Source organism: Osmerus eperlanus, chromosome 3, assembly GCF_963692335.1.
Source record: "Osmerus eperlanus chromosome 3, fOsmEpe2.1, whole genome shotgun sequence".
NCBI classification, from domain to species: domain Eukaryota; kingdom Metazoa; phylum Chordata; class Actinopteri; order Osmeriformes; family Osmeridae; genus Osmerus; species Osmerus eperlanus.
In genome coordinates this window covers 4,809,993-4,835,947 of record NC_085020.1, presented here as the reverse complement: position 1 = coordinate 4,835,947, position 25,955 = coordinate 4,809,993, and the positions used below count along the sequence as shown (strand labels likewise).

The 25,955-nt window shown below is 41.5% G+C and overlaps 4 protein-coding genes across 4 annotated transcripts; 1 reads left to right on the top strand and 3 right to left on the bottom strand.

Annotated features, from left to right (window-relative positions):
* Positions 1 to 240: 240 nt before the first annotated feature.
* LOC134016977 (glutamate-rich protein 6-like) lies at positions 241 to 4,542 on the bottom strand. Its single transcript, XM_062456222.1, has 13 exons — positions 4,389 to 4,542; positions 4,096 to 4,156; positions 3,795 to 3,928; positions 3,596 to 3,684; positions 3,376 to 3,498; positions 2,985 to 3,122; positions 2,562 to 2,722; positions 2,190 to 2,251; positions 1,912 to 2,054; positions 1,576 to 1,655; positions 1,301 to 1,456; positions 875 to 1,103; positions 241 to 702 (listed from the first exon to the last, which is right to left on the bottom strand). The coding sequence occupies exons 1-13, from the start codon at positions 4,540 to 4,542 to the stop codon at positions 457 to 459; spliced, it is 1,776 nt and encodes a 591-aa protein (XP_062312206.1). The 3' UTR covers positions 241 to 456.
* A 689-nt stretch (positions 4,543 to 5,231) lies between these two features.
* Positions 5,232 to 8,036, top strand: ednrbb (endothelin receptor type Bb). Its single transcript, XM_062455719.1, has 7 exons — positions 5,232 to 5,704; positions 5,828 to 5,940; positions 6,214 to 6,418; positions 6,755 to 6,895; positions 7,034 to 7,167; positions 7,256 to 7,364; positions 7,721 to 8,036. The coding sequence occupies exons 1-7, from the start codon at positions 5,273 to 5,275 to the stop codon at positions 7,859 to 7,861; spliced, it is 1,275 nt and encodes a 424-aa protein (XP_062311703.1). The 5' UTR covers positions 5,232 to 5,272; the 3' UTR covers positions 7,862 to 8,036.
* Positions 8,037 to 14,350: 6,314 nt separating this feature from the next.
* Positions 14,351 to 17,966, bottom strand: cnmd (chondromodulin). The gene is made up of 7 exons (XM_062455708.1): positions 17,864 to 17,966; positions 17,535 to 17,672; positions 16,710 to 16,850; positions 16,485 to 16,598; positions 16,131 to 16,284; positions 15,548 to 15,738; positions 14,351 to 15,028 (listed from the first exon to the last, which is right to left on the bottom strand). Exons 1-7 carry the CDS (start codon positions 17,927 to 17,929, stop codon positions 14,804 to 14,806), a joined length of 1,029 nt encoding a protein of 342 aa, XP_062311692.1. The 5' UTR covers positions 17,930 to 17,966; the 3' UTR covers positions 14,351 to 14,803.
* Positions 17,967 to 19,313: 1,347 nt separating this feature from the next.
* On the bottom strand, positions 19,314 to 23,082 carry si:ch211-199f5.1 (protocadherin-8). Its single transcript, XM_062456683.1, has 3 exons — positions 20,477 to 23,082; positions 20,081 to 20,279; positions 19,314 to 19,974 (listed from the first exon to the last, which is right to left on the bottom strand). Exons 1-3 carry the CDS (start codon positions 22,901 to 22,903, stop codon positions 19,661 to 19,663), a joined length of 2,940 nt encoding a protein of 979 aa, XP_062312667.1. The 5' UTR covers positions 22,904 to 23,082; the 3' UTR covers positions 19,314 to 19,660.
* Positions 23,083 to 25,955: the final 2,873 nt, after the last annotated feature.

The following is a 25,955-nucleotide window of genomic DNA, read 5'->3' as shown; positions in this document are numbered from 1 at the left end:
ATTTTTCATAAAAATCTATGCTAGTTTTGATTCCTTTTTATTTACTTTGAAAATGGAAGATGGACTTTTTGAGTACATATGCTCCTCTTGTGTTACAAGACCAAAATCCTCCTTGTGGCCTAGAACTAAATCAACAAAAATGCGCACAACATAAGCTTCCTACTAGAAAAGACACTACACCTGTAGTTTGTGCCAGTACTGTTTTTGTATTGAAAATGTGTTAAGATGTTTAAAGAGAAAAAATAATATTGCTGGAACTGACATTTTTGTGGCTATATCAATTTTTCTTTGGTGCAATATTTTTGATAGTTTGATTTTGCAGTAATCCAAAAAGTATTAAGATTAGATTACACTTTTTTATCATCCAATGGATTACTTCATTACTACAACTATTCAGAAGGTAACAGCAGTTAAAAAAACAAAATGAAGGTTGTTTTATTTTCAGTAATTTTAGATTTATATCGAGGCCATGAGTGCTTTCGTCCTCTGAGGTGACCTCGGTTTCTCCATTTGCCTCCTAAGCCTCTGCATCTGGGCAATAAGGCTGTATTGGGGTTTAATGTGGTGGGGATTTTCGGAGTGCTGGTAGGCCATGCAGGTCTGGATCCGGTCCAGCAGAGAGTAAATCTCCAGGCTTTTCATTTGGAGATGTCTCTGCAGGGTGTCTGGCCCCGGCATCAGAAGGCCCTCTGGATGAGTGAGCTGCATTGAAGAAAAAAAAAAACAGGCCATTTGTAATGGAGCTTGTCTATGGGCTTCACAGCAACATAGTCCCATCTATCTGTTTGTTAAAACGTGTTTTCAATGCTGTCCCTTGCAATGGCTAACAAGGCTGTCATTGCCGCAAACTCAATTTACTACCATAGCAACCAACCTTGAGCTTGGAACCAACATTAAAACGCACTCTGTGCTGACGTGACGAGAAAGCGAGGAAGATGCGGTCCTGTGTCTGAATGCGGAGGCTGACATTGGAGTTCAGACCTAGACAGATAGGCTGGAAAGGAGGGGCTTGGATTTGAGGCTCAAGGTCTAACCAACTCCAGCGGCGTCTCAAAGCCCCCGTCTCGCTGCAACAGCAGCCTCCCACTGCAGTCAGGTTCACCCTTGAAACATGGATTATACACACTGTACTGTTTACACAGACTGTACTGTCTGTTGTACTGTTTACACATTCTGTATTGTTTACACATACTGTACTGTTTACACAAACTCCAACGTATAAACATGACTGTCCATAATAAATAGGTTATATTCATCTTAACAGTGTCTTGTCTGTTTTGTATGTGTGTCAATATTTTACCATATGAGTCCATTGGGGTGATAGCATGTAGACTGACTCTTGGTAGTCAAAATGGCCAGCATTTTGGGTTCAGAGTCCTTGTCCTCCATGATAATGTAGGTGATGTCAGTAGCTTTCACAGAGGAGATTATGATGGCAGCCTTTCCTGATGGATAGCTTTATCTCCATTAAGAAGCATATTGTTTCTTATCATGAAGTTAGCGGCGAAGCCTCCTGTTATGTATTTCTGAGGTACACAGGCTTGCTCTCTTCATTAAGTCTAATTAAAAGGATACAACACATTACCCGTTCCATCTGGGTATAAAGCGATGAAAGGTTTGCCATCTGGATAAAGCCTTAAAATCACATGCTTTCTCTAGAGCCCAAACAAAATATGTCTCACTCGTTATAGATACAGCCTGTCATGAAAGACACTCATCAGAGTCTAATCACACTGGCCTTGTCCTGCAACATCCCTTGGCCTAGAGGACTATAATTTTGCTCAATGCAGAGGCGGATGAACTGTCCTTTTGGTTAAACCTATCTGATTCCTTTTCACAGACGTATCATAGGAAAAGAGATCACGGGTTGTATCTGGGCACTGTTGACAGTGTGTTGACACAGATTCATACCCTGTGCCGTGCATCTGTCTCCTTCTGAAGGGTGAAGAAGTTTGAGGTATCTATGATATCCATGTAGGGGAAATGTGGCTCCTCATGAAAAATCCAAACCTCATTGGACAATCTGTAGGAGATGGTTTTGATCTGCATTCCACCTGAGAAGATTGAAGGGAAATGCCAGAGTATTGACATTTAGTCCTGGAGAGATATGCTCAATATCTCATCCATCATTTATAATCATTTTATATAGTCTGCCTAATTCCAGTGAGAGTTCAAAGATTGACTTTTACCTGAGAAAAATCGATTCTGATTGCCTGTTTTCTGTACCCTCTGAAGCTCCCATTCCCGCAACCTAAAGCGAAAAATGGGTTGAAATGGATGTTGATTTCTCCACCAACAGAAGGAGAGGGCTAGACATTACACGGCTAGGCTTAAGAGCACACGGTAGAAAATAAAGATCCCAAGCCACCTTCTTTTTGCAAAACTTAAACTTTGACGGAAAAGTAGTTCCCTCAGCGCACTGAACATTTTGGATTTAGGAGGACCAATTACACCAGAGTTGGCTGAGGCCTTTTATCACAGAAGTAGAGCCACTGGCTGCAGGGTGTTCAAATAGCTGGCATCAAAATGGACAGGGCACAACATCAATTAGACCCTCTCACCTCTGGTCTGCCCGCTCCTTTGCGACTCTCTTCTCCTTCTTGCTCATGAAGGGTGGGTGAGGGCCCACATCAATCTTCCTGTTCGCCTCAACAGCAGCTAATGCTCGCTCCTTTTCCAGCAGAAACTCCCTCATTTTCACTGCTCGCTCACAGCAAAAGATCTGGGGTGGAGGAAAGAAAATAGCAAGATCACATCAAAGCATTTCTATGGGTGGCATTCAGAGAGCTCTTAATTCAACTCATATCTACAATCTTAGCGGCGGGATGTGATGGGAACCAAGAGTCTTACGTGAAAAAAAAAAAAAGAGAATGTAATCATTCCAGTCTCTCGTCGAAAATGAGATCAAAAGCCTTGGAGGAACCATTGTGGCTTGCATTGATTTGCTTTAAATGTATGGTCTGAAAGTAACAAGCAACACTTACCAACTCCAGGTCAGGATTATTTTCCAATTCCTCCCGACTTATAAAGGGCTTACTGGGCTGTTGGCAGTAGTCACACAAAACAAACTCTTCCCCTTCAGACGGCTTCCTTGGAGAGTCAGTAGTGGACACCTCTGGCCCCTGCATGGTAAATGAAAAGGCAAGGTCCACAATCTCTGTTGTATTTCTACCAAATAATTTGTTGTGATAAGTAGGTTCTGATTTATAATGACAATGATATATATGTTTTCTATTTAAAATGTTCCTGTATTCTTCATTTGTAGTGTTATATTGCATTTTGTGATGTTTATATGCGAGAGGTGCTGTACAAATAAACTTTATTTACTTACTTACTTACTTACTTACTTACTATGCAATTTAGTCTTTCATTTACCTTTTTAAAGAGAACGCTGGGTTGTTTAGACTCTGGCTTGTACGCCAGCAGGCTGGGGGGCCCTACGACTGGTATGTCATACTTCTCATCCCCAGTTGCAACATCCACATCTGTCTCTTCATTCTTACAGATAAACATTTTTTAGAATGTTTACCTGCTGTTGTGTCATGTATGTGCCAGTTTGAAGTTGTACTCTGTTACCACCATGTTGCAACTGTACCTCTGTATCAGGACTAGTGACCCAATCCACCAAGTGTGTCAGCAATTTCTCTTCGGGCTCTGGCTCAAAGTTCTCGATTTTACTTTGAACTATTCAAAGAGAAATAATTAAGTGGAGGAGTTGACAGATGTTGAGTCATCCAGAGAGAGCTGTAGAAAGGAGTGACCCGTTCGCACCCAAACAGTCTGACAGTGACTACCTTGACAGCTGTCTGAGAGCTTCTGCTCCACCCACTCCCAGTCTGTCTGAGTGTTGGTGCTCACTATGGTGATTGCTCTGCCGTCCAGTGCGTGAACCTCAATGCACTCCGGTGAGATATTTTTTATAGTCGCGCTGGACCGGATAAGAGCACAAAGAGGTCTCTAAGCCGTGCAAACATTTTAAAGAACAGCATTTTCATATGTTTCACCCTGTTAATTAGTTCTAAATCATTAGTTTAGAAGAAAATGAATTCCCTTAAGTCATTGGTCTAAACCCATTAAGCCTAAATAACGTCCTACATTATTGATTTCTCATTCGAGCGCAGAGACCTGGCACGGCTTTGTTGTCTTTTCTCACCCACTGTAGCAAAAACAGGTTATAATTAAGGCTTTATGATATAACAATAAACATTTAGATCACAATTGCTTTAATAGTAGGCTATAACTGCACTTATTTTATAGGCTAGTAACCCACCTTTCCCAAGTGGCCGTTGAGGAGGGTGGTTGTCACTAGTACCCTTCCTGATATAATCATGGTGCTATTTCAGACTTGCCAGAAAACGATGGGTGATTGTCAGTTACAATAGGCCTACCTGTGATTGGGTCTTGCCGATCGACACAGGATATTTGCGCCTCATGCCTTTGCACTTTCTCCGTCAGCGGCTGAAAGTCGGGAAGGTCATCGATGTCATGCTGCTTAGAGTGTGGCGCACCAGCATCTGAATGGCTTGATGGCGACAGACTCATTCTAACAGTCGATCTCTTCTTTACTTAGTTAGATTTGTTCACATGTGTTATTTTAGATTAATCCATGTGGCGTCTGCTAATAGACCTATGTTACATGGCAACAAATAATTAAAAAACGACAAGTTGCCTTTAGAACAAGCTTGGTTTTCATTCTAAACATAAACTCGACGTTCCTGTATGAATTTATCGTGGATAAAGTAATTTAGCTGATTTAGCTATGAAATACAGTAGGCCTTTGTTGCACAGCATTTTCTTGATCCTGATTATTTTTTTGGTGAGGTTAAAAAAACTGTTCAACTTGAGGAATACCTGGACAATGATGCAATGCAAAGCGGTAGTCAACAAACTTCGGTATCTATCCAATTTAATGCGCCTAGGGCTGTGATTTCAGTGACAGAGTCATGAGTAACGTTTCCAATAAAATCTCATGCTATAAAATCCTCCTTCATGGATACATGTTTAGGTTCCAGACAGCAGGCTGCACCATCTGATGTGGTTGGAAGCTGAATCAATCTGTTTGAAGGTAAACTGACACATTTTCAAAGTTTTATATCAATAGTTTAACAGATAAACATCCTTGCTTCTTGTTGTGATCAATAAACCTAAGCTCCGCTTGATTAGGTTGTGGTAACTCTCAAGGCTGGAATGTGTGCTTTAATGATTTTCATTCTCATTTCCAGCTTGGTGCCTAGAGGAAACATTTTACAGCCTTTTCAGGAAATCATCAACAATGGGGATTGTAGCTCTCACTCTCTGTCTACTGCTCGCTAAAGGAATGATCCCAGTCACTGCAGAGACCAATGATCAGCATTCACAACCATTCCCTGTAATTGAACTCTTCGAAACAGCATCTCCTGGTGTTTCAGCAATGCCAGAAAACTCTAAATCTAACAACTCTAGCCATGTATTTCAAGGTCCGGGCAAGAAAACATCACTCCCTCCAATGTGTTTACATTCTGCTGGAATTAGAGGCACATTCAAGTATATAAATACTGTAGTGTCCTTCCTGGTGTTTACAGTTGGTATAGTGGGAAATTCAGCCTTATTGAAAATCATTCATGAAAACAAATGTATGAGAAGTGGACCTAACATTCTCATTGCCAGCCTTGCTTTAGGAGACCTAATGCACATTCTGATAGATATCCCAGTCAATACTTACAGGGTAAGTTGGAAGTGGTGATTTTCATTTTTATTACTGCATTAACATCGCACACGTTACATACATTTTTGTCAATAACTTTGGAATCGAAGCAATAACAATACAATATTTCTTCTCTTGTCTTAGCTGATAGCTGAGGACTGGCCATTTGGTTTGGTGCTCTGTAAACTAGTGCCTTTTATACAGAAGACCTGCGTTGGAATTACTGTGTTGAGCTTGTGTGCTTTGAGCATTGACAGGTAAGAGTCTTATTACCTAGACTGTCAGAGACAGAATACAGATACAATCCTGTCATGATCACCAACATGCTATCCTGTAATGTTGTCTGCTGATGTCTCCATTGATCACCAACATGCTATCCTGTAATGTTGTCTGCTGATGTCTCCATTTATCCAAGCAGATTTGTCTTTGTGCAAGGCCATGAAATGTTTTGCTTTGATTGTGTGATGTTTTGTTTGATTGTTATGGACGAAAGCCCGTCTAGCCTCATAATTCCGCTATTGATTTTGTAGATATCGAGCCGTGGCATCCTGGAATCAAATCAAAGGCATCGGAGTGTCTATGTGGACAGCAATAGAAATAATTTTGATATGGGTTGTATCAACCATCCTGGCTGTGCCTGAAGTTGTTGGCTTTGATATGATAACAATGGACTATAAAGGACAGCATCTGAGAATCTGCCTGCTTCATCCCATGCAGACAACACAGTTCATGCAGGTACCATGTCAGTCCTCACAAAATGCTAAGCTATACAACAAACAGGTCAATGCTGTATGTGTTTGATTTTGTTTGTCTTTTGATTTCAAATTCAGAGAGTGCAGCTTGTAAGGGACATAACAATGAAGGATTCTGTCATTTATGCTGTCAATGACAGCCCATTTTCTATTTCGTAAACCTCAGTCATTCCTAATCTATTTTCTTTCTTTTCTTTTTATTTCTCATGTCCAAAATGTGACTTTTACACACTATGAATGTGTATGCATTGACTTATATTAGCACAGTAGCTTTCCTTATTAACAGAAACCATGACTTTATCTTTGTATTGTTTTGCAGTTTTATAAAGCAGTCAAAGACTGGTGGCTCTTTGGATTCTACTTCTGCATGCCACTGGCATGCACAGCCGTTTTCTATGCAATGATGAGCAGGAAAATACTGAAGAAGACAGATAATACAATCAACGACCACACCAAACAGGTCAGTTTGAGCCCAGTAAAACAAAAGTATGCTGTCTGTGAATGCTATGCACCCATGATAATTTAGCACGCACATATGAATGACTACCATGGTGTATACAGTAAAATCTCTCCAATCTTTCACTCTTTCTTTGTTCAGAGACGAGAAGTAGCAAGGACTGTGTTCTGCCTGGTGGTTGTGTTTGCTGTGTGTTGGTTACCTCTGTACCTCAGCAGAATCCTAAAACGAACCATATATGATGCGAAGGATCCCAACAGGTGTCAGTTATTGAGGTATGCTAGAACCATGCCCAGTACAGTCATCGATGAGGGTATTTGTCCTTCGTGTCAGTGAATGTACCCAAATCCTTGTCTCTCCCAGTTTCTTTCTTGTCCTGGACTACATCGGCATCAATATGGCATCAGTGAACTCATGCATCAACCCTATCGCTTTGTATGTGGTCAGCAAAAAGTTCAAAACTTGTTTCAAGGTAAGATTGGAAATTGACGTTTTTCACATGACACAATGACCCCTAATAGAGCCAGGTCAAATATGACAGTTGCAATACATGTTGTGTACACAGGCTGCAGGGACCGCTCTCACACAGTAACTTTTAACAACTAAACCTTTGTGGGCAATAGCTCGAGACAGATTCACATCCCTGGGAAACAGTGATCAGAGGTCACACACGAGCCTGACCGCTGACCCAGAGTGCACTCACAGGCGAAGAGTCTCTGTAGTGGACTGTGCCTTGTTACTGGCGTCTACGGATCCTCTTGAAACGTGAAACGGATTGAGGTGTGTGCTGTCATCCTCAGACGTACATTGTGTGCTTCTGTCCCTCAGGCATGTCTGTGCTGTTGGTGCACAACACCTGGACTAGTGATGCATGATGAGGTGCAGTCTATCATGAAGTCTAAGGTGCATGAGCCGGACTCTGAGAACGGCAACGACAAAGCACAGAGAACGCTGGAATGTTTGACATGACAGATGTGTTCTACTCAAGTGCTATCCTGTCTCTCACTGTGATACTGTATTGGGATGTGATTTTATTATTTGAGGGAAGCCTCAATGGGACTTTAAATCACATCTGGATGATACTGTCACAATGACTTATTTAATTTCATTCTGTTCATGTTTTTCTGTGATATATTTGACCACTAATTATGAAGCAACTTATTAAAACTATGTAGAGTTTATGTGCCTGATGTGTATTGTAGTCTGTTCCTCGCAAAGTTTGCTCATTAGATTGCTCATCTGTTTCAGGCTTAGGAAATGGTGAATTGTAATTGATAACAAAAGTACCATTGAGTCAGTGTCTGTTGAGAGACTTTCAATAGAACATCTGCTTTTAGCATGAGCAACACAGACATAGTGAGACTCCTCTGACTATTGCCCCCCAGGCCTTGACTCACTCCAAGTCATTACCTCATGTTTTGACAACAACAAACCTTGTCTTACATATTACAGCTCTGAAATGGCTGTTTTAAGCAGTTGTTTACTTGGAAAACCTCAATTCACAAAGGGAGATCATTCGTGGCTTGTCGCTTTTTTTCTTCTAGGTTCACTCATACACAACACGGTCTCTCAGGAATGTCACAGCACCACAAAATTTCAAACTAATGATAATCTATACATAGCTTATAACAATTATTTGTTTACATTTGTTCATGCTAATACCAGAAAAATGTCCAGAAAATTATTGGGACATGAATGTGCATTTGCCAATCTGAAAGTGACTGACAAAGCTTCCCACTCACATTGACGTAATATGTGTGTGTTGTGCCTTTGACAGAGTTCACAATCATAGAGAAAAAATATCAAATTGAAGCCACTGGTGGATTCTGTCTTCACTGCTGAATGACTGATTGATGGTGGCCTATTTTTAATGCATTGTTAAATGTGTAATGCATGGAGACACTTTATAAAAGACCTGTGAGAGGGAAAGGAAGAAAACGGAGATGACAGAATGAGGTCAGAAGGAAGTGAGGGAGGGGGAGAGTTGACTACCTGATAGGTCTCCCTGTCACAGGACAAGGCAAACAAAGATGGCAAGGTTTTCCTCCACCTCCCCTTATCAATCTATGGATTTATTTTATTTATCCAGGCATGAAGTTCTGAACCTATAAAAAGAAAGGATTCTCATTTTCAATTATTTATAAAAAGAGTATTTCAATACTGATTGTACTCAGAATTTAAGAAAGAAAGGACATTTCAAAATGGCTCAAAGGGTTTTTGAAATGCAAGTGGGTACATTTTTTTGTGTTTTGGTAAAGACAATTGCATGTAATACTAATTGCATATAAGAATTAATTAAAGCAAGTGATCTTAAGTAAGTGATTTAATGTAAGTTTTAATCATTAACCCAATCTCAAATCCATCATGTAACACATACCTATTTGAAACAAACCTATATACATTCATACATAGATTTGAATTCTGAGCCGTTATGCAAAAATTATTCACAATGTGTAAATATGCTTGTTTTTCTCTTTTGTTTACGCCTCTGCTTGCATCCACATATCAACCACTAGGTTGCACTAAAGATTAATTCAATTTAATTAATCTAAGAGGTGAGAAAAGCCTCAAAAGAAAATGAAAAACATAAATTCCCTGCTCTTAACATCAATGTTAATAATCTGAATCCTCAAAATGATTTTAATCACTGGGTTTGTTAGCGAAATCACAATTGTAATCACGCAATTACAAGCTCGTTTGAACATCTCCTTCACAATGTGGATGTTGGTAATTAAAGTCTCTAGAAAAAATGCAAATAGAAGAAGAAGTCAGTGGCATGTTCTCCAGTCCACACAGCTTTATTACTGCTTCAGACTCCTGTTTTCTGTCCTCTCCTACAGTGGACTGGTACAGCCCTGCTGAGATGCAGCTTTGCAACACAATCAAATTGCGTTGTTTGATATATAGCTGAATATTAGTTAGAACATCTCATCCAAGCGTAATAGTGCATACAGTTCGGATACATTTGTTGAAGCAGTGACAGCATTAGGATTATACAAGATTATTTATGTATTTGCTAGACAGGTCTATTTTCGGGTTATCCCCATTTAACAGTGGTTTTAATAATTAGCTTTTTATTCATTGTCATGGATTTTTCTCTATTGCCTACTGTCTATGTCTTTGTAATTACCCAATGCTGAGCATTGTTTTGACACAGCAAATGCCAGTACACATCCTAACAAATGCTAACAAATGGTGTGGTGCTACCATGCCTCCCTGCAGTGTGAACTCATGACTGGCAGATGACATTGAGACAATCATGGTCTTCAGTCCCCAGAGTGGCTGACGTCAGAGTCAACTTCTGTGTGAGAGCAGTTGTCTGAGAGCGTCTCTGAGTAATCTCTAAACACACAAGACCCAGATAGGACTCCTCATGTTGATGCCAAGACTCCCCAGACTGTGGGTTTAATTAAACACTGTGAAATTAATTAATCAGCAGGGTGGCAGGTAAAGGGACTGTTCACTGCAACCACTCACACAGCCCAGACAAGCATTTCATGTGCAGTGACAGTTATTAATTTGCTGTATGTTTTATTATAGTGCATCATTATATATTGACGTAGGGAATACTAGACTAAAGATCAAAACAAAGGTTTTGGCATGAATTCTTTGTGTGCAAATTATCAAAATAAAAGCTCCCAGATATCAAAGTATAAACCTGTGTTTGATCTGTTCTATAAATTAATTAAAAATTTCAGTTCTGTATAATAATTTGGTGCAAATTAGATGGAAATTAGATAAAATATTCATTTAGTTATCTGGGGAATCTGCCTGGAGGGCTTTTTAGTCTTCAGTCTGGCTCAAAATGCTGTCCATATGGCAATTATGTACAGTAGTGTTGCAGGAGGATTGGTCTGATGCCTACTGGCAGAGAGGAGTCTGCCTGTGACAAACTGCTTCTAGGATCTGATGTGAGTTGAGGAAGATAATGAGGCTGTTGTAATCCTTAAGTACAGCGCCTGCCCCTGGGGTGACATATCTAAGCACCAAGGCTCTCATTGTTGCACGTGCTGCAGAGGATTAAAAAAACACATTTACTTTCTTCTTCATAAACTTTGTCAGTACATCCAGCAACACTTTAGACAACTTGTGCTTTCATGGTGTAAGCCTCTTGACATTGGTGCGGAGGAGCTAGCTTTTGTGATGATTTTTGCCAATGCACATACAGAACAGGAGGCAAAACGGAGGGGAGTTTTCAGAACACTGAGAAGCCCAAAAAAACAATCATATTAAATTGCACCTTCATTGGAACTGTCACTCACAGAAAATACTTTTTTTTCTTCTTTTTTTTAGAATTAACAACCACAAATGGTGGTACCAAAATGAAGCTGAATGTGTTTTCTCTGTTGGCTGGTTACTTAAACCTCCCTCAAACAAGTAAACGCTATTCCACTGGCTGGTGACTTCTCTGAAGTCACATTTCTGTTTGGAAACTCCCCCACGCACAGCCATTCCTATTATAAAGACCCCCGCCACAAATCATACACAATCCTCTACAATGGCCAGTTTGTACCTACACCTACCTTTGTACCACCTGACACCTACACTACACCTACTCAAAGGTTTAACGTTCAAGAGAAACAAATTCACTGAGCGAGACAGGCAAAGTCCAGGTAGTGAAGAGTGGACAACATTCACAGAGTAATGCTGGCGACAGGGATGATTTCAACCTTGTTTCATTTCTTACAGTACTAATATATTTCTCTGGACGCAAGCAGATCAATATAAGCTATTTACAGTTTAACTCACTGAAATAAACAAGGCTGGACTCCTTGAACCGAACCAGCAGTCATTTAATTAATGGGCATTTGGGGCTTGCATACTAAATAAGAGAGAGAGAAGGCTGCCACCATAGCCTGAGGCAGGAAAACTTGAGAGAGAGACTGGCAAACAGCAGGGAGAATCAGACTACTGGGCAGAGCTGCTAGTGGTTACTGAACCATGGGATTAAAAAGCATTTAATCCATGTACCAAAACCATGCTCATTCCAACCATACCAGGGACAAGGATCATAAAATGTGTAGTTGGCTATGTTGATATTTCCATGGCAAAATTCATCTTGTGTTACAGGATTTTCTGAAAATGCCAGCAACAATAAAAAGCATTTCAGTGCTCTCTAGCGTAAAAACATAATGAGCAGGCCTAAAAGGTTTTCTGTGTACTGGTTTAGGTGCAAAGCGAACTGTCACTCCTGCCTATTCTATTCATGTCTGACAGTAATGGCAAACATGCAATCAAATGTAGAGAGTGCATGCACGAGTGGTTCACTTCACACTGCTAATGCCTCAAAGGCTCGAACAAGCAGTTTTCTGACAGGTTATATTCCCATGTATTCATGGTGAGATCCAGTGAGTGTGGAAGCTTGATTAGTCAGACTATATGTGCAACAATAAATCATTAGGCTAAGGCATGTCTGCTCCATAGGATGGAGATTGGTGCCAGTTGAAACCCCCCGAGAAAATAGGAGCAATTTGAGCTTGTGGTCATGCGGCTTCACCAATGGCGGCTGCAGCACATTGCCAGCCTGTCCTTGTTTTGATGTACAGTGATGAAAGCACAGGTGGATGTGAGAAGTGAGCAGAGCTCCCCCCACGCCGGGCAGCTGTGGACTCCTTGTCTATGGTTTCCCATTAGCACAGGAGTGGAGGTTCGCAGTCTGGCTGCTGGGCACAGCGGGTCAGTGCTCACAAAGCTCTGTTTGTTCCCTGGCCTGCAGGGCTCCCTGGGTAAGCATGGCTCCAGTGGTGAGACAAACAAAAAGGCGCTACTGTCTCCCACACTGGAGCTGCTCCTCCAACACATTCGTCTCGTCCCCTCAACAGGGGTACATTTCTCTCTTTAGAAGGGGGATGGCAAAAGGAAACAAGTTTTTCAAAAACACGGCCTCAGGATATCCAAACTTCTGTTATTCTGGGCAATGGATTTTTCTCAGTTTAAATGGCTTTTTTTTTTGCTTCTGGTGATGTTTTTCCTTTCTTCTTTGTGAGTTTTCCCTCTTCTTGTGTCTGGCTTTCCTTGGAGTCAGACATAGTTCTCTGTCTTTAGTTCTTTGTCCTATAGTATATATTCAGGAGAAGAGTAGGGAGGAAACCGCTGACAGAAACAGGACATACAATATTATACTCAGGTCTGAATTACTTGAGGACCATCGTTTATGACACAGAATTTCCATTGAGACAATTCTGAGATCCAATGGGGTCAAAATGATCAATTAAACATTTCATGCTACCTCTTGCTTTCACATACAGCGTCAGGCTGGGATTTGAAAAGATGAAATAAAGTGCGGTCTTGCCTAGTCTTGCTCTGGCTGTCAGGTCAGAGATTCGACGTGGTGCTGCAATCTGCAGTCCAAGTATAACTCCATTATTGAGGGGACCTTAAAATGGGAGCCGTGTGACACACAGCGGGTTGATTTAGTTTAATGACCATGACAGTGACAGCGCTGTGATGGAAATTGGACTCCCCCTGCAAATTTACATCACTTCAGGGTACTTGGGGCTCTTTTAGCGGCTGCACTCCAGAGCACGAGCCATCAGGAGGTCCTGGATATGTCATGCTTGTCACCTTCCTTTAAGTGCATCTGCAGACGTGGGAGGGGGATTAATATTATATAGCCTACGGAGGCACAGGGACTGTCTTATCAGCACTGCAGATGTGATAAGCACCTCCACCCCTATGAAAAAGCAGGAGAGATCTCCTCGCATGGAGACAAGCATCTCTTTGTGTTGTTCCTTCACACTTCCTGGTTGCCTTCGATGCGGTTTGGGCGGCAGCGGCGCTGTGATGCCACGTTGCTCGTGCTATGATGGACGTGAGTGCTGCTGTGTCAGATCAGCTTGATCTCAATGTGGCCCTTTTCAATTATTTAGGGAGTTGGAAAATGATACGGATATGGATCTGATTTCTTTTTATTTCAAAGATAGAGGAAATGTCTGAGATGTGTGCTACAATATAGGAAGGTAGGTAGGTGGGTAAGTGGGTGGGTGGGTAGGTACGTATTAATCCCAGCGGAAATTGCAGAATTACAGCAGTCCAAATAAAAAGAAATCAAAGTAAAAGGGATTTTTTCAAATGCAAGCTGGGATGGATTTTCATTATGTTACATGATGGCTTAGTCTTTCCCCTATGTTCTTGTTTTTTTATTGAAATGTCACTTTTACTATACTGTCCCTCACGGATGCTCTGACACTCATCTCACATTAGTTCACATCAATGGAGATGTCAACGTGCACAAATGGCACTGCCCTAACCTGGTGTTGGTTTGTGAGAGGGAGTTGTAGTAACCACTGCTGTCACATCAGTTTGTACTGAAGGACCCAGCAGGCCCCAAAAAACAAAATGACATGAAATGGATTGATCTCCAGGACATGAAGAACACTGTGTACTGTACTTGTCATTACTGTATGTATACCATGCAGTCATGTAAGATGTACATCATTTTTATTAAGCATTCGCGTAGCCTTTGCACCCATTTCCATACATTCCATCAAATACCGTGCAGTGCTTGAAGCATTGGTATGTAGTTAATGTTTTTTGTAAAAGACAGAGATTAATAGGGTATGTGGTTACTTGCAAATCTAAATCTAAATCTACCAACTGGGATTCTTACTTGTTCTCTCCAAAGTCTGTTTTCTCAGCCTGCTGAAAGAGAGTACGTGGTTTATATGCTAAATATTGTCTCAAGGGTCCAGGTGTAAATTTGTCTTAGCTGGCAGATTCTCACTAATGCTCTGTGGTCCCTGTTACATGCTAACAAGCTAAACGTGTCTGCTACATCAGGTATTTACAACCAAACACCATGTTACAAAATAAATATCTGCATATAAATACACCATTGTGGAGCCTTAACTTTAGAGACATTTGGCATATTTGGCTTAATTGGTCCATTTAGCAGGAGAAAAGTGTATGCCCTCACAGAATACCTAATATGCGGGCCACCCACCAACGGCAAGGCAGAATCACTCTGCAGGCTACCTGGCAACCTCTGTAGTTGTAAGGCCAGGGCCAGTGGCCGCCCAGGGGCTCACATATCCTCTGACAGTGGGTGTAGCTGCGTCGGCATTCCGTGCAGCAGATCCCTCGATGGTCCAGCATGGGGTCAAAGGTCATGGTGCCTTCATCTCCATCCTGACTGCGCTGTACATAACAAGAGGTACATAATTCAGGTTTGTGAAGGTAAGTTTATCCAATACTGACTTCATTATCTAAGAAAGCCTGTTTATTCACTCACAAAAGTAGTTCAGTGCTTTAGCAAGCTAATTAATTGCAGCAAGCAATTTTCTCACCCTTTCGTGAAAGAGGGCTATAAACATTAGATGGCAGCTATCACCTCTGCTTGTGACCTGAAATTGCAGCTGTTAATTTAACACCTACTCACCCACAACACCTACTGTAGATGAGTGGGATTTATTTTGCAAACTTCGATATAACAGCTGTTGTGCTGAATTTTAAATTATGTGAATGTGTTATATAGTTTACCCTGGAATGGGATTTGTAAACTTGTACTTAATTGAGATGTTATGAATTCATAATGGTTTTCTTTAGGGGTAGCTTACAGGCTTTGAATAAAAGTTCATGTGAATTAAATATCTCATCTGGAAAATGTTACATTCTTGCAGTCAACACTTGCAGTGACAAAAACTCTCTTTTAGTTACATGATAGGGGTTTTCTGGGTTGAAGCCTGACCCCACGGTGTAGGCTAACCCCCCCTCATCCTCCACTGCCCTTTTGGAGGTGCTGTTCTCCACACGGCCCACGGTGTTCCTCTCCTCTGCAGCAGTCTCAAACTCCTCCATGTCAAACTGACGCTTGGCACGCTGGGTGTCTCTCTTTCTCCTCTCCCCATCTGTTCAGGCAGTCACACATGGGGACATGGATACTGGGTCAACATCCACCAGACACCATACATGTCCACAGAGCACACTACTCCATAGCCTCCACTCTGCTGAATAATTGAATTAGCTGCACCGATATCAAGATTTCTTGCATATTTCAAGATCATTGCTTTTTAATGTGACACAGGAGTTTTTGTATGTAAGTCTGTATACAGAAAGTGAGTTTACGATGTTAACCCTAACCCTAAAGTGTGACAACCTGTGCAGTACACCACTGACCCTTAAATAAGAGACTAATCTTCTAGGCATAGCAAACAGGTCAGGTGCATAACAAGTGTTAGTTCATATTTTGGGAGGATTTCCACACTCTTATAGTAATAAAATGGAGAAAAAAGAAAGGTACCTTTATGATAGGTTGGTTGGAGCCAGAAGATAGGGAGTCCTCCACAGTGGTCCAGGATGGTGGTGCTCAGAAAACTGGTGTCCTTCAGAGGGTGGTCCGCAGCCATCCAGATAAGAGACTCATCATCAAACTTTACTGGCATGATGTCATCCGTCTGGCACCATAAGAGACACTTAATGAGTCCAACCTCACAAGGGCATTGATTGTATTTATATGGGCATCATTTCTCCATGAGCTATATAATGCTGTATTGATGCAGGTTAATGAATATACTAAAAGCTTTAGTAGTTAGGAATATCCACATGTGTTTAATAAAATTCTAGTATCATATGAATGTCCACAGAGCAACAGTACCAGGTCAAACATCAATGACTGCTTGTTAAAAGAGTCCACGTCTGGAAGGCTGGCTTTGACTTGCGATTTAATATAGCACTTCTGTCCTCCAGAGAAGTGTATTCCAGTGATTCCCTGCATCAAGTCACAGACATGGCATGTTTACACTCACAACTTTGCTACTTTCCTAAGCACATGCCAAGTCTCCGCTGGACTACTTTGGGAGGTGGGAAAATAAAGACTCACAATGTGGAAGTCATGGATCTCCACGGCCTCGTCGCTCCCACTGCCAGTTCGAAACCTTTCGAGGTTATTATCTGAATCGATCTCCATGGTTCCCTCCTTTACCTTTCCGTTAATGCTCATGCTATAGCGAACATTGTACACCTGCTACGATCAAAGTCGAATGTTACAAAGTTATGCACATGCATTGATTTTAACAGTTGCAAACTACTGTATGGCAACAATTGCAGTCTTCACCCCAATTCCCATGATACAGTTGAGTATCCTGAGTGTACTCCCATGCTACACTTAAAAGGGCCGTCCAATCACCGTTGATTTGAATAGAGCACCTCGGTGGAAGAGAGCAGACCTTGACAGAAATCTATCCTGAGATGTTTGCCCTACAGGTGAGCTCATTAGAACACAAATAAATATTCAAGCACCTTTAATGAGACAGACCATAGTTGCATTCCAAAATTATTCACAAAGAGAAATATGGCTGGAGTGATTCATACTCCGAATGTCACTGAAAGATAAAACAAATCAAAGTATTGTGGGCCTATTCAAGATAGTCCTCAAAATAATGTTTTGCGAATACGGTCTTGGTCTAAAATGTCAGTAATATATATTTATATACAATATACCGTACACTTGTTTAGAGCTGTATGCAACCTGAATGTGATCATTAGGAGGACTGTAGTGTTACACCTTTTGGTCCCAGGGTTTCAGGTAGACCACTAAACTAGTTTACAGAAAGTATTTCGTGTCAGAAGAAGATATGAGTTAAAGTAACCTTACCTGTCCAGCATGCATATTTTTATACGTCTGGTAATAGATAAGGTATCTTACACTTCTGTCACTTCCTTTCCATAGGTAGAAAGCTCCGATGGCTCCGCAAAACATCAGTATTGCACCGATAACGAGAGCGGCACCACCAAACCACAGTTGACGACCAAATGCGGCGGGAGACCGTGTCCCGCTGTATGTCTTTGCAAAGGTTAGAATTCTGAATGAGCAATAGTAAGGCAACAACAACAAGCTGTGCATCGTGATGTAAATTGGGAATAGGACTAGGCCTACAACAGTGCAAATCAACGTAATCTTGCTGAAAAAAGCTTTAACAACTCTTAATTCATTTTAGAACGTAACTTTGTTTTATTCAGTTGAATTTTAGTTACCGTTGGCATGCATTGCTCGAAATCCTGCGATCCAGCAGTAGCTACTTTCTCCGATGTCTCTCTCATGGTGCTGTCTGTAGGTATTTTAGCCGCAGATGTTGACTCTTTGGCCGGTAAATCCACACAGGACCAGATTCGCTATTAAGGTGAGAGTGACGTGCAACTGAAGGAACGAAGTAGGAATTCATAGTTGCAGGATTTCTGTGGCTATTTGTGCACGGATATAAGCCTTTAACTCAAAGGCTATATCCCATCACAGACAGATGGTGCATTTCCCTTAGTTTTCTTTCTGGTCTAGCCCATCACAAGTGTACATTCCTGTTAGAGTAGAACTTTGTTGACATGACCCTGACAACAACAAAAAACTAAGTAACAGGTAGCTTACAACATACTTAGTCCTATATAGATCTGCCAGATCTGCAGCCAGGGACTGTCACCTCTTTGCTCCAATTCACACATTTAGTGCATCTCTAACTGCGTAGGTGTGAATTTGACCACCTCCATCGTCAGCCAAACATACATAATTCGAAATGACGACTGCTGCCCTTTTGCCCTTCATCCTAGAAACACCAGTCCCTTGACCTGCGTGGTAGTGCATGCAGTACAGTAGCTGACAGTGCACATAGCTGCTTTTAACACAGGAAGCTGTCGGTTTCAGTGTTCTTTCAGACAATGTTTTGGAACAGACACGTGCACGTACCCCAGACACATGAATGCAACACAACACACAGCAACACACAACACACAGCAACACACTGATAAATTGTCCTATAAATTATTTCTCAACCAGGTATGGTTTATGAACTGTCGGTGTCAGTTCTGTTGACTACCATTCCCTTTAAAACTCAAAAATAAGACTTTACTGTTTTGGAAATAAAACAACAAAAAGCTGAACAAAAAGTGCCATAGAGCTGCTTTGTCTAAGACTTGGATGTGAACAGCCAGAGCCACAGTTGCTTGGAAACAGGTAGACGGACACATTTCCCAAGGGTGATTGGTAAGCTGTTGCCAATCTGAGGGGTGAAGTGATTTTTCGACCTTACAAAAATATTCTACTAGTAAGAACATTTCATTAGCTACTCAAAACGGTGAGTGCAAATGAAGGTGGAAAAAATCCCCAAGGCTGGAAACATGATTGCCCTGTGTTTATTTTTGTTGGAGGTGTGATTGTTAAAGTTGCATACTGCATTATCCTCTCAAGCCAAATTTGCGGGGAAAGCACTGAGCAGACTAATTGAGGTTATTTTATGTGCTTGATAAATATTTTGATAAAGTTAGAATGGATACACAGTGCCTATACAATTCCTAATGCTAGTAAAGTGAGATCAGTACAGTAAACTGACTTGGCTCAGGAACTGTACTTTTCACCCACCTGTCCACCTAACCAGTTTAATTAGTGACAAATCTACGGTGGATGTTGTTAGATAGTAAAATTGCAAATGATCTTATATTTATTTATTATTACTTAATATTTATTTGTGCAACATGGTGACAAAATCTACCACAAACATGGTAATCTTTGATATTGATTGTTTTTCACTTGAGAAAGGTATTCTAGTCATGCCTCTTAAATAGTAACACATGCTCATCAAAATGTATCATAAAATTGTTAATTACATGAATCGTTATGAAAAATATATTCTGAATGTACAAAATCTTGCATATTACACATAATACAATAAACAGTCATACAGTAGCCTAGATACAAAACACTCTAACATTGAAACTAATAAATCTGTACAGTATATAAGATGCGTAATGCGTTTAACACATGTTACTGTTTATTCTCAAAAAAGTTTAAGAGTGTGAATACTCTGAAATGGAAAGCTCATCAGTCTCTGGTATTCTGGCAGGTGTCGGTGGGCCAACAAGAATATAATCAAACTCTTGATTTTGTACTTTTTCATAAACACTTTGTAGACCATTTGTTTTGGGTAGGTGTGCTGGATAGTAGTTTTCTCTGCGACTGTCCCTGGGCAGTGAGGCTGTCTTAGAGAAGGTGGAGAGGTGGAGTCCCTGGGAGAGGCTTGTGTTAGGTCTGGTGGCAGAGGGACTCCAGCAACGGTCAGAGTGACCCAGGATCTTACACTCATTAGTGCAAGCCCAAAGACCTGTGGAAACACAAAACCATTAGGCTTTGAGGCACTTAGGTGAATGTATTGTGGCACAGTGGATTTCATGCAGCCACATAACTGTGTGCATCTGAGTAGTACTCACTGTTGATTGGTGGAGAGTCTTTTTTGTGGCCATCTCCACTTATGTCAGAATCACTATCATTGAAGTCACTGTCTCCTTTCCCACTGTCCTTGCCACTGAACTGAGGGTCTCTTGCACAGATTGTTGTAAATGAATTGCCCTTCCATATTGTTATGGGTCTGATTGTCTCTTTCCCATATCCCGGCAGTGTGGAATAACCCTGTGAACACACACACAGGGAGAGAGAGACGGAGAGAGAGAGACAGAGAGAGAGAGAGAGAGAGAGAGAGAGAGAGAGAGAGAGAGAGAGAGAGAGAGAGAGAGAGAGAGAGAGAGTGAGAAACTGAGATGTGTGAAGATACAACAAGGAAACAAATGGCAGCTAATCTATATACTCAGTCTAACACAATTACTTACCTCCAATTTACCATCCATTCGCCTATTGTTAGGCTCAAAGATGCTCGCTGCTTGTCTCCCCTCCTCAGAGTCTTTCTTCATTGTGTTGGCGTTGGCCAGCGGGGATTTCTCTGGGAACGACTGAACGTCAAACACATTGCTATTGTGGCTGGTGATCAATGAATCAATAGGGCTGTTGTCCCCCTTCTCCACGTTTGGCACGTCTTCTTTGTCCTCGTAGCCTCCCTCTCTCTTGTCTCTTTTGCGTCGACTACAAGTGGTTGTGATGAGGATGATGGCGAGGAGAAGCAGAGAGCAGCTCCCTGCCAGGACGATGATAATGGCTACGGACATGTCCCACTCAAACAGCTCCTCTGTCTCATTGGGAACCTCGGAGGGCACACTGGAGGGAGTGCCTTCGATGAGGGTGAAATGTATGGTTGCCGTGGAGGACAAGGCAGGCGTTCCACTGTCACTGACAGCGGCCACGACTTTCAGACTGGCCGTGATGTCGTAGGCCAGCTCGCGGCTCACGTACATCTTCCCCGTGGCTCTGTTGATGGAGAACCCCAGGTGTCCGCCCTCGACTATTTTGAAGGAGAGCTGTGCGTTTGTGCCTTCATCGGCGTCTGTGGCCTTTATCTGGGTTACAACATAACCTGCAGGTGATTTTTTGGGCAGGAAAACCTCAGCAGAGCCTTTGTTAAGGACCGGTTCCGTGATAAACGGTGGGTTGTCATTCTGATCCGCTATTTTTAGCTTGATGACTGCGCTGCTCTGAAGCTGAGGTGACCCCCCATCACTTGCTTGGATGTGCAAATCCAGTTGTTTCATGACTTCATAGTTGAAACTTCGCAGTGCATATATTGACCCAGACACTGCGTTGAGTGATACAAACGTGTTCATGGGAGATCCCATTATAACGCTGTCTAAAAGCCTGTAGGTAATTTTGCCATTGTTGCCCAGGTCCGCGTCCCTGGCCTCTACTGTGGTTATATATGCGCCTGGGGCATTGTTCTCTGGAACAGAAACTTCGTAGACGGGTTTACTAAAACGAGGGGCGTTGTCGTTCTCATCGCTCAACCGAATAGTGTATTGTGTTATTTTTCTCAGCGGGGGTGACCCAAAATCCTCAGCCATCACTGTTAAATTGTACTCGCTTATTTTCTCTCTGTCCAGAGCTGCAGCTGTTACAATCATGTAGCTGTCCTCGTAAGCCTGCTGGAGTTTGAAATGGTCGTGGCCATACAAGGTACAGTGAACCTGACTGTTGACGCCCGAGTCCCTGTCCAAGGTGCTGATCAGCGCCACTAGACTGTCCTTGTCTGCTGCCTCACTGATGAATGCAATGCCTGTTGTGATGGAGGTCATTGGGGTAATACTGATTTCTGGGGTATTGTCATTAACGTCTTTTACATGAATAATGATTTTACAGACGGAGGGGGTAGGGTTAGGTCCAAGATCAGTCGCTTGCACATCTAACTCGTATGTTTTCTTGCTTTCATAATCGACTGGGCTCTTAAGTATCAAGCGACCAGATTTATTATCCACTTCAAAAAGTTCTCGAATCTCATACGAAACCTGTTTTCCAAATCCATAGGTGACTTCTCCATTTAGACCGTCATCAGGATCAACGGCGTGTAAGTCCAATAACACAAATCCAATCGGGGCATCCTCGGACAAACTGACCGAGAAATTATTCTGGTCGAAAACGGGACTGTTGTCATTAAAGTCAGTCACTTTGATAGTTATCTTTGTGGATCCAGACCTAATTGGGTTCCCTCCATCCGTGGCAACAAGCTCGACCATGTAAAATGACTGAGTCTCTCTGTCTAGCTCTTTCATTAGCACCAACTCCGCATATTTAACCCCATCCGCTCTTAGAAGCACATCAATGGAAAAATGACTGTTGACAGATATTTGATAGCTTTGTATATAGTTTGATCCCACATCCGCGTCTTCGGCAGGGTCTAAAGGAATACGGGACCCTAATGCTGCGTTTTCGGAGATCTCCACTGTAGATTCCTTGTTTGGAAACTCTGGAGAGTTATCATTAATATCCTTCACTTCCACTTCAACATGGATCAATTTGTAACGGTCTTTTGAAAAACTGACCACATCAAAAGTGATAAAACACTGTAAAGTATGCCTGCAGATAATTTCTCGGTCTATTCGCTCCCCGACAGTAAGCTCCCCATCGTTTTCTCTTACCCGGATAAAGGAATTGTTGAATTGTTTCATCATCCTGAAATTGGTCTTAGAGCTAAAAGCCAGACTCAAGGACATGTCCTTGGCCAGGTTCCCGATGATTGTGCCCGGCCCATCCTCCTCATTGGTTTCGTATGTCAGAGTATTTCCCTCCGACCCAACCAGGGAGACGAACAATATTTGTAAAATCGTGAAAACAAACATCCTCCGATGCCAAAAGGTTAAAATGACTCGTATCATCTTCAACGCCGCAATGTACCGTTTATCTAAATCTTCTCTCTTTCGCTCAACAGATTATATCACTTCACCTGCTGAATTAGTTCCCCATCCGTCTTCAGTGTGAGGTGCTATGACTGTACTGAAAGTTAGTTGTTCTTGTGCGCAGCCTGGTAGACGCGCTTGTTGCCTCGCGCTGTCTACAGCAGCACCAAATCCTGCAGTGGCGGGTTTTATACGGCTCCTCATACTAATGAGACGAAGTGTGACCAATCCCCCTGCTTTAGAATTAAAAATAGGCCTTCTGAAAGACCTCTAAGCCTGTTTTGAGTGTGCACAGAGCTAAGGAGCAAAAATAAAAAAAGATTTGAGTCAAGTGTCCTGCATTTGGTTTATCATTTCATTGCAGCTTGATGAAAAGGTATTATTAATTTTCGAGGTATTTTCTTCTTCTAATCAATAGTGAGCATAAACTGCTCCTATCATTTCCTACACTTATCTATTAGTAGACAGCATATGGGTGCACATTACTACTGAACTGCATTTGAGCAGGAACAGCAACAACAAAAATCCAGCATTCTCAAAAGATCCAAATGTGGACCATGACACTGAGCGAAGACAAGAAATGTAACAGAGGCCATCTTGAAGGGTTCCACTTTTGACAGAATACAGTATGTAGCTGCATGAATCAGCAGCTCATTCAAGTTCAGTTGTCATTAAAATTCAAGCAATGAAATAGCAAAATCATCTGCCATCAACAGTGTGAAGTTTTTCCTCCAGTCAACCACCTCAAATGTCTTGCATTGTGAGATAACAACATTGGCTCCATCAAACTGTGATAACATTTTCATGCTTAATGTTGTGATTTATATGTATGGAAGTGGTTCTTTGAAAGTTTTGAGCAAATCTTTCATGGGCTTGAATGGATTCAAAAAGACAGTGAGGGAGGTAGCAAAAGAAAATGCATGAGAAGAACTGTTTGAGGGAAGATAGGGATTTCAAATTTACAGTTGGCCCACAGACACAATTCCATTTTTAATGGGATTGTAAATGCATTCAGTTTCAGGGGATGCCTTTGCATTTTAAGTTCTCTAATCACTCTGGTCCATAACATGCCTTAAGAAATGCCATGAAAGTCTGCATTTGTGGAAAGCACTTAGCTTCTCATTCTTTTACGAAGATTAGAGTGTTAGAGTACAAAGTGTGGAAGCTCTACTCCAACGATTATTCTCTATTGGGATATTTCTGCCTTCAAAATACTAGTCCAGAATTTCTTATATGGACATTAATTTAGACTCACTCCAACAAGTCTGTCATATGGAGTTTTCTCCTTAGTTGTCCCCTCTCCTCTTCTCTCACCAAGCACTGCCACTATCTCTCTGGGATATCACTTTAAACACACAAACAACCCCTTTAACACATGTCCCCTTTAAAAAAAAAAAAGAAGAAAAACATTACAAATTTTCCTTCCTACAAAATGTAAATGATCTGCATTGATGTGTAAAATCAGACCTAGCAGTTCTGTTGTCTTCAAGTTGTCTCAATGCCACATTCCTGTACATTAAACATTGCAATGATGGTTCGGCGCTGCATGTTAATGAGGGTATTAAGTAAGCCATTCCATTATAGATGAGTTTAAGCTCAAGGGGAATCTTAATCACAATACTGAGATATCATGATATCTGGTTCTCACTATCCTCCCTCTGAGCCGCGTCCTCTGAATTCACATGGGTAGTCAACAATTGTTGTTTGTCTGGAAAGACGCTTCACTGTTACAGGTTTTGTCACAGGAGGATCCTTAATAAAGGGGGTTCACCTCTAAGCAAGGTTATGGTTCATGTGTATATTTCACCAGATGATAGGTGACACTGTTTTTCTGTCAGCACATCTTTTCTGTGTTACCCTTTGAAGAGAGGCTTATATCCTCCAAGGGGAGAGATTTGACTAATGAAAATAGCTGGTACACAATGCAATGCGATTAGCTGGGTTTTGTAGTCCTCATATGAGTGGGTCCCTAGATTGTTTGTTTGAGTCCATGAGCTTATTATGGTTGTTGGAACACATTCATCAAAACATGCTTTTAAACACTTGCCATAAAATCCCAACTGACCATACATCCCATAGGCAACATCAGATCTTTTTGTTCAGAAGGAGTTCTCAACTGATTAATTCTAACTTCAAAATAAAACTCTCTGCTGTTTTTATGTTCTGTGGGAGCACTGAGACTGTGCTGTCACTGGGGGTTCCAACTCCCAACGGAAGCCTAAAATTCAGAGTGGAACCAATGTGATGTTTTATTGATTCTTCTTCTGGAGTCTGGAGACAATAAGTCGGTTGAATATTTAATTTCTCTCTTTTTATGTTTGGACTGAGATACATCCTAGTGTTCAAGGTGTCTCCACAGAGATGTCCCACAACAGACATAAACAAAGTGATTGGAGAAGAGGAAGACAACAGACGAGGAAGATTCAGAGGGAATTGCAATGGTTAGAGCTTTGTAAGAGCAGAATCCTCAGACAGTACATTCTGACAGTGCAGTCTATCATCCAGCCTGGCTCCGCTGAGGATGTAACTGTTTTTCTAAATCGAAAACTAGACTGTAGAATAAAAACCTAGCAGGGATGGCATACATTTGGAAAATATATGAATGTAAATGAAACACTCGTGATGTGGTATGCGGTACACAACACTATGAGTTTTGCATATTGAGTTTGGATCAGCAGTTGTGAGATTCAGTCGCTGCGACCGCTGTGTGAATTTAGGTCGGACATTTTCTCTGAAAATCGTTAGTGTCTGGTTAAAAAATAACTAAAATGTGAAAGACAGCAACAGAGACATCATAATGTGTCATTATGGGCAATTGCTGTGAATTTTATTCGATGTGGGAGAAATGGTCTCACTATTGAAGGCATCTTGCCACTGGGGTTAAAGGTCTCAGCATTTCTTTTGCTGTTTTCGCTGAAAGCAACATGGTGTTTGAGGCATGCACATCAGATGGTGGGAAGAGGTATAATTATGTAAATTGGAGTCAAAGGAATTAGTAATACCTCATGCGGAATTAATGTGTCAACAAGGT

Bases quoted from the DNA above. Each gene is read 5' to 3' on its own strand.
- ednrbb (XM_062455719.1), top strand. From the start codon at position 5,273: ATGGGGATTGTAGCTCTCACTCTCTGTCTACTGCTCGCTAAAGGAATG. The intron at 7,168-7,255 runs GTATGCTAGAAC...TGTCTCTCCCAG, and splicing joins AACAGGTGTCAGTTATTGAG to TTTCTTTCTTGTCCTGGACT. The intron at 7,365-7,720 runs GTAAGATTGGAA...TCTGTCCCTCAG, and splicing joins AGTTCAAAACTTGTTTCAAG to GCATGTCTGTGCTGTTGGTG.
- si:ch211-199f5.1 (XM_062456683.1), bottom strand. From the start codon at position 22,903: ATGATACGAGTCATTTTAACCTTTTGGCATCGGAGGATGTTTGTTTTC. The intron at 20,280-20,476 runs GTAAGTAATTGT...GTGTGTTCACAG, and splicing joins GAATGGATGGTAAATTGGAG to GGTTATTCCACACTGCCGGG. The intron at 19,975-20,080 runs GTGAGTACTACT...GTGTTTCCACAG, and splicing joins AGACTCTCCACCAATCAACA to GTCTTTGGGCTTGCACTAAT.
- cnmd (XM_062455708.1), bottom strand. From the start codon at position 17,929: ATGAGAGAGACATCGGAGAAAGTAGCTACTGCTGGATCGCAGGATTTC. The intron at 17,673-17,863 runs GTAACTAAAATT...ACCTTTGCAAAG, and splicing joins TCGAGCAATGCATGCCAACG to ACATACAGCGGGACACGGTC. The intron at 16,285-16,484 runs GTACTGTTGCTC...TTATGGTGCCAG, and splicing joins AGTCATTGATGTTTGACCTG to ACGGATGACATCATGCCAGT.
- LOC134016977 (XM_062456222.1), bottom strand. From the start codon at position 4,542: ATGAGTCTGTCGCCATCAAGCCATTCAGATGCTGGTGCGCCACACTCT. The intron at 3,685-3,794 runs GTAGTCACTGTC...CTCTTTGAATAG, and splicing joins GCTCTCAGACAGCTGTCAAG to TTCAAAGTAAAATCGAGAAC. The intron at 2,723-2,984 runs GTAAGTGTTGCT...CCTCCACCCCAG, and splicing joins ATAATCCTGACCTGGAGTTG to ATCTTTTGCTGTGAGCGAGC.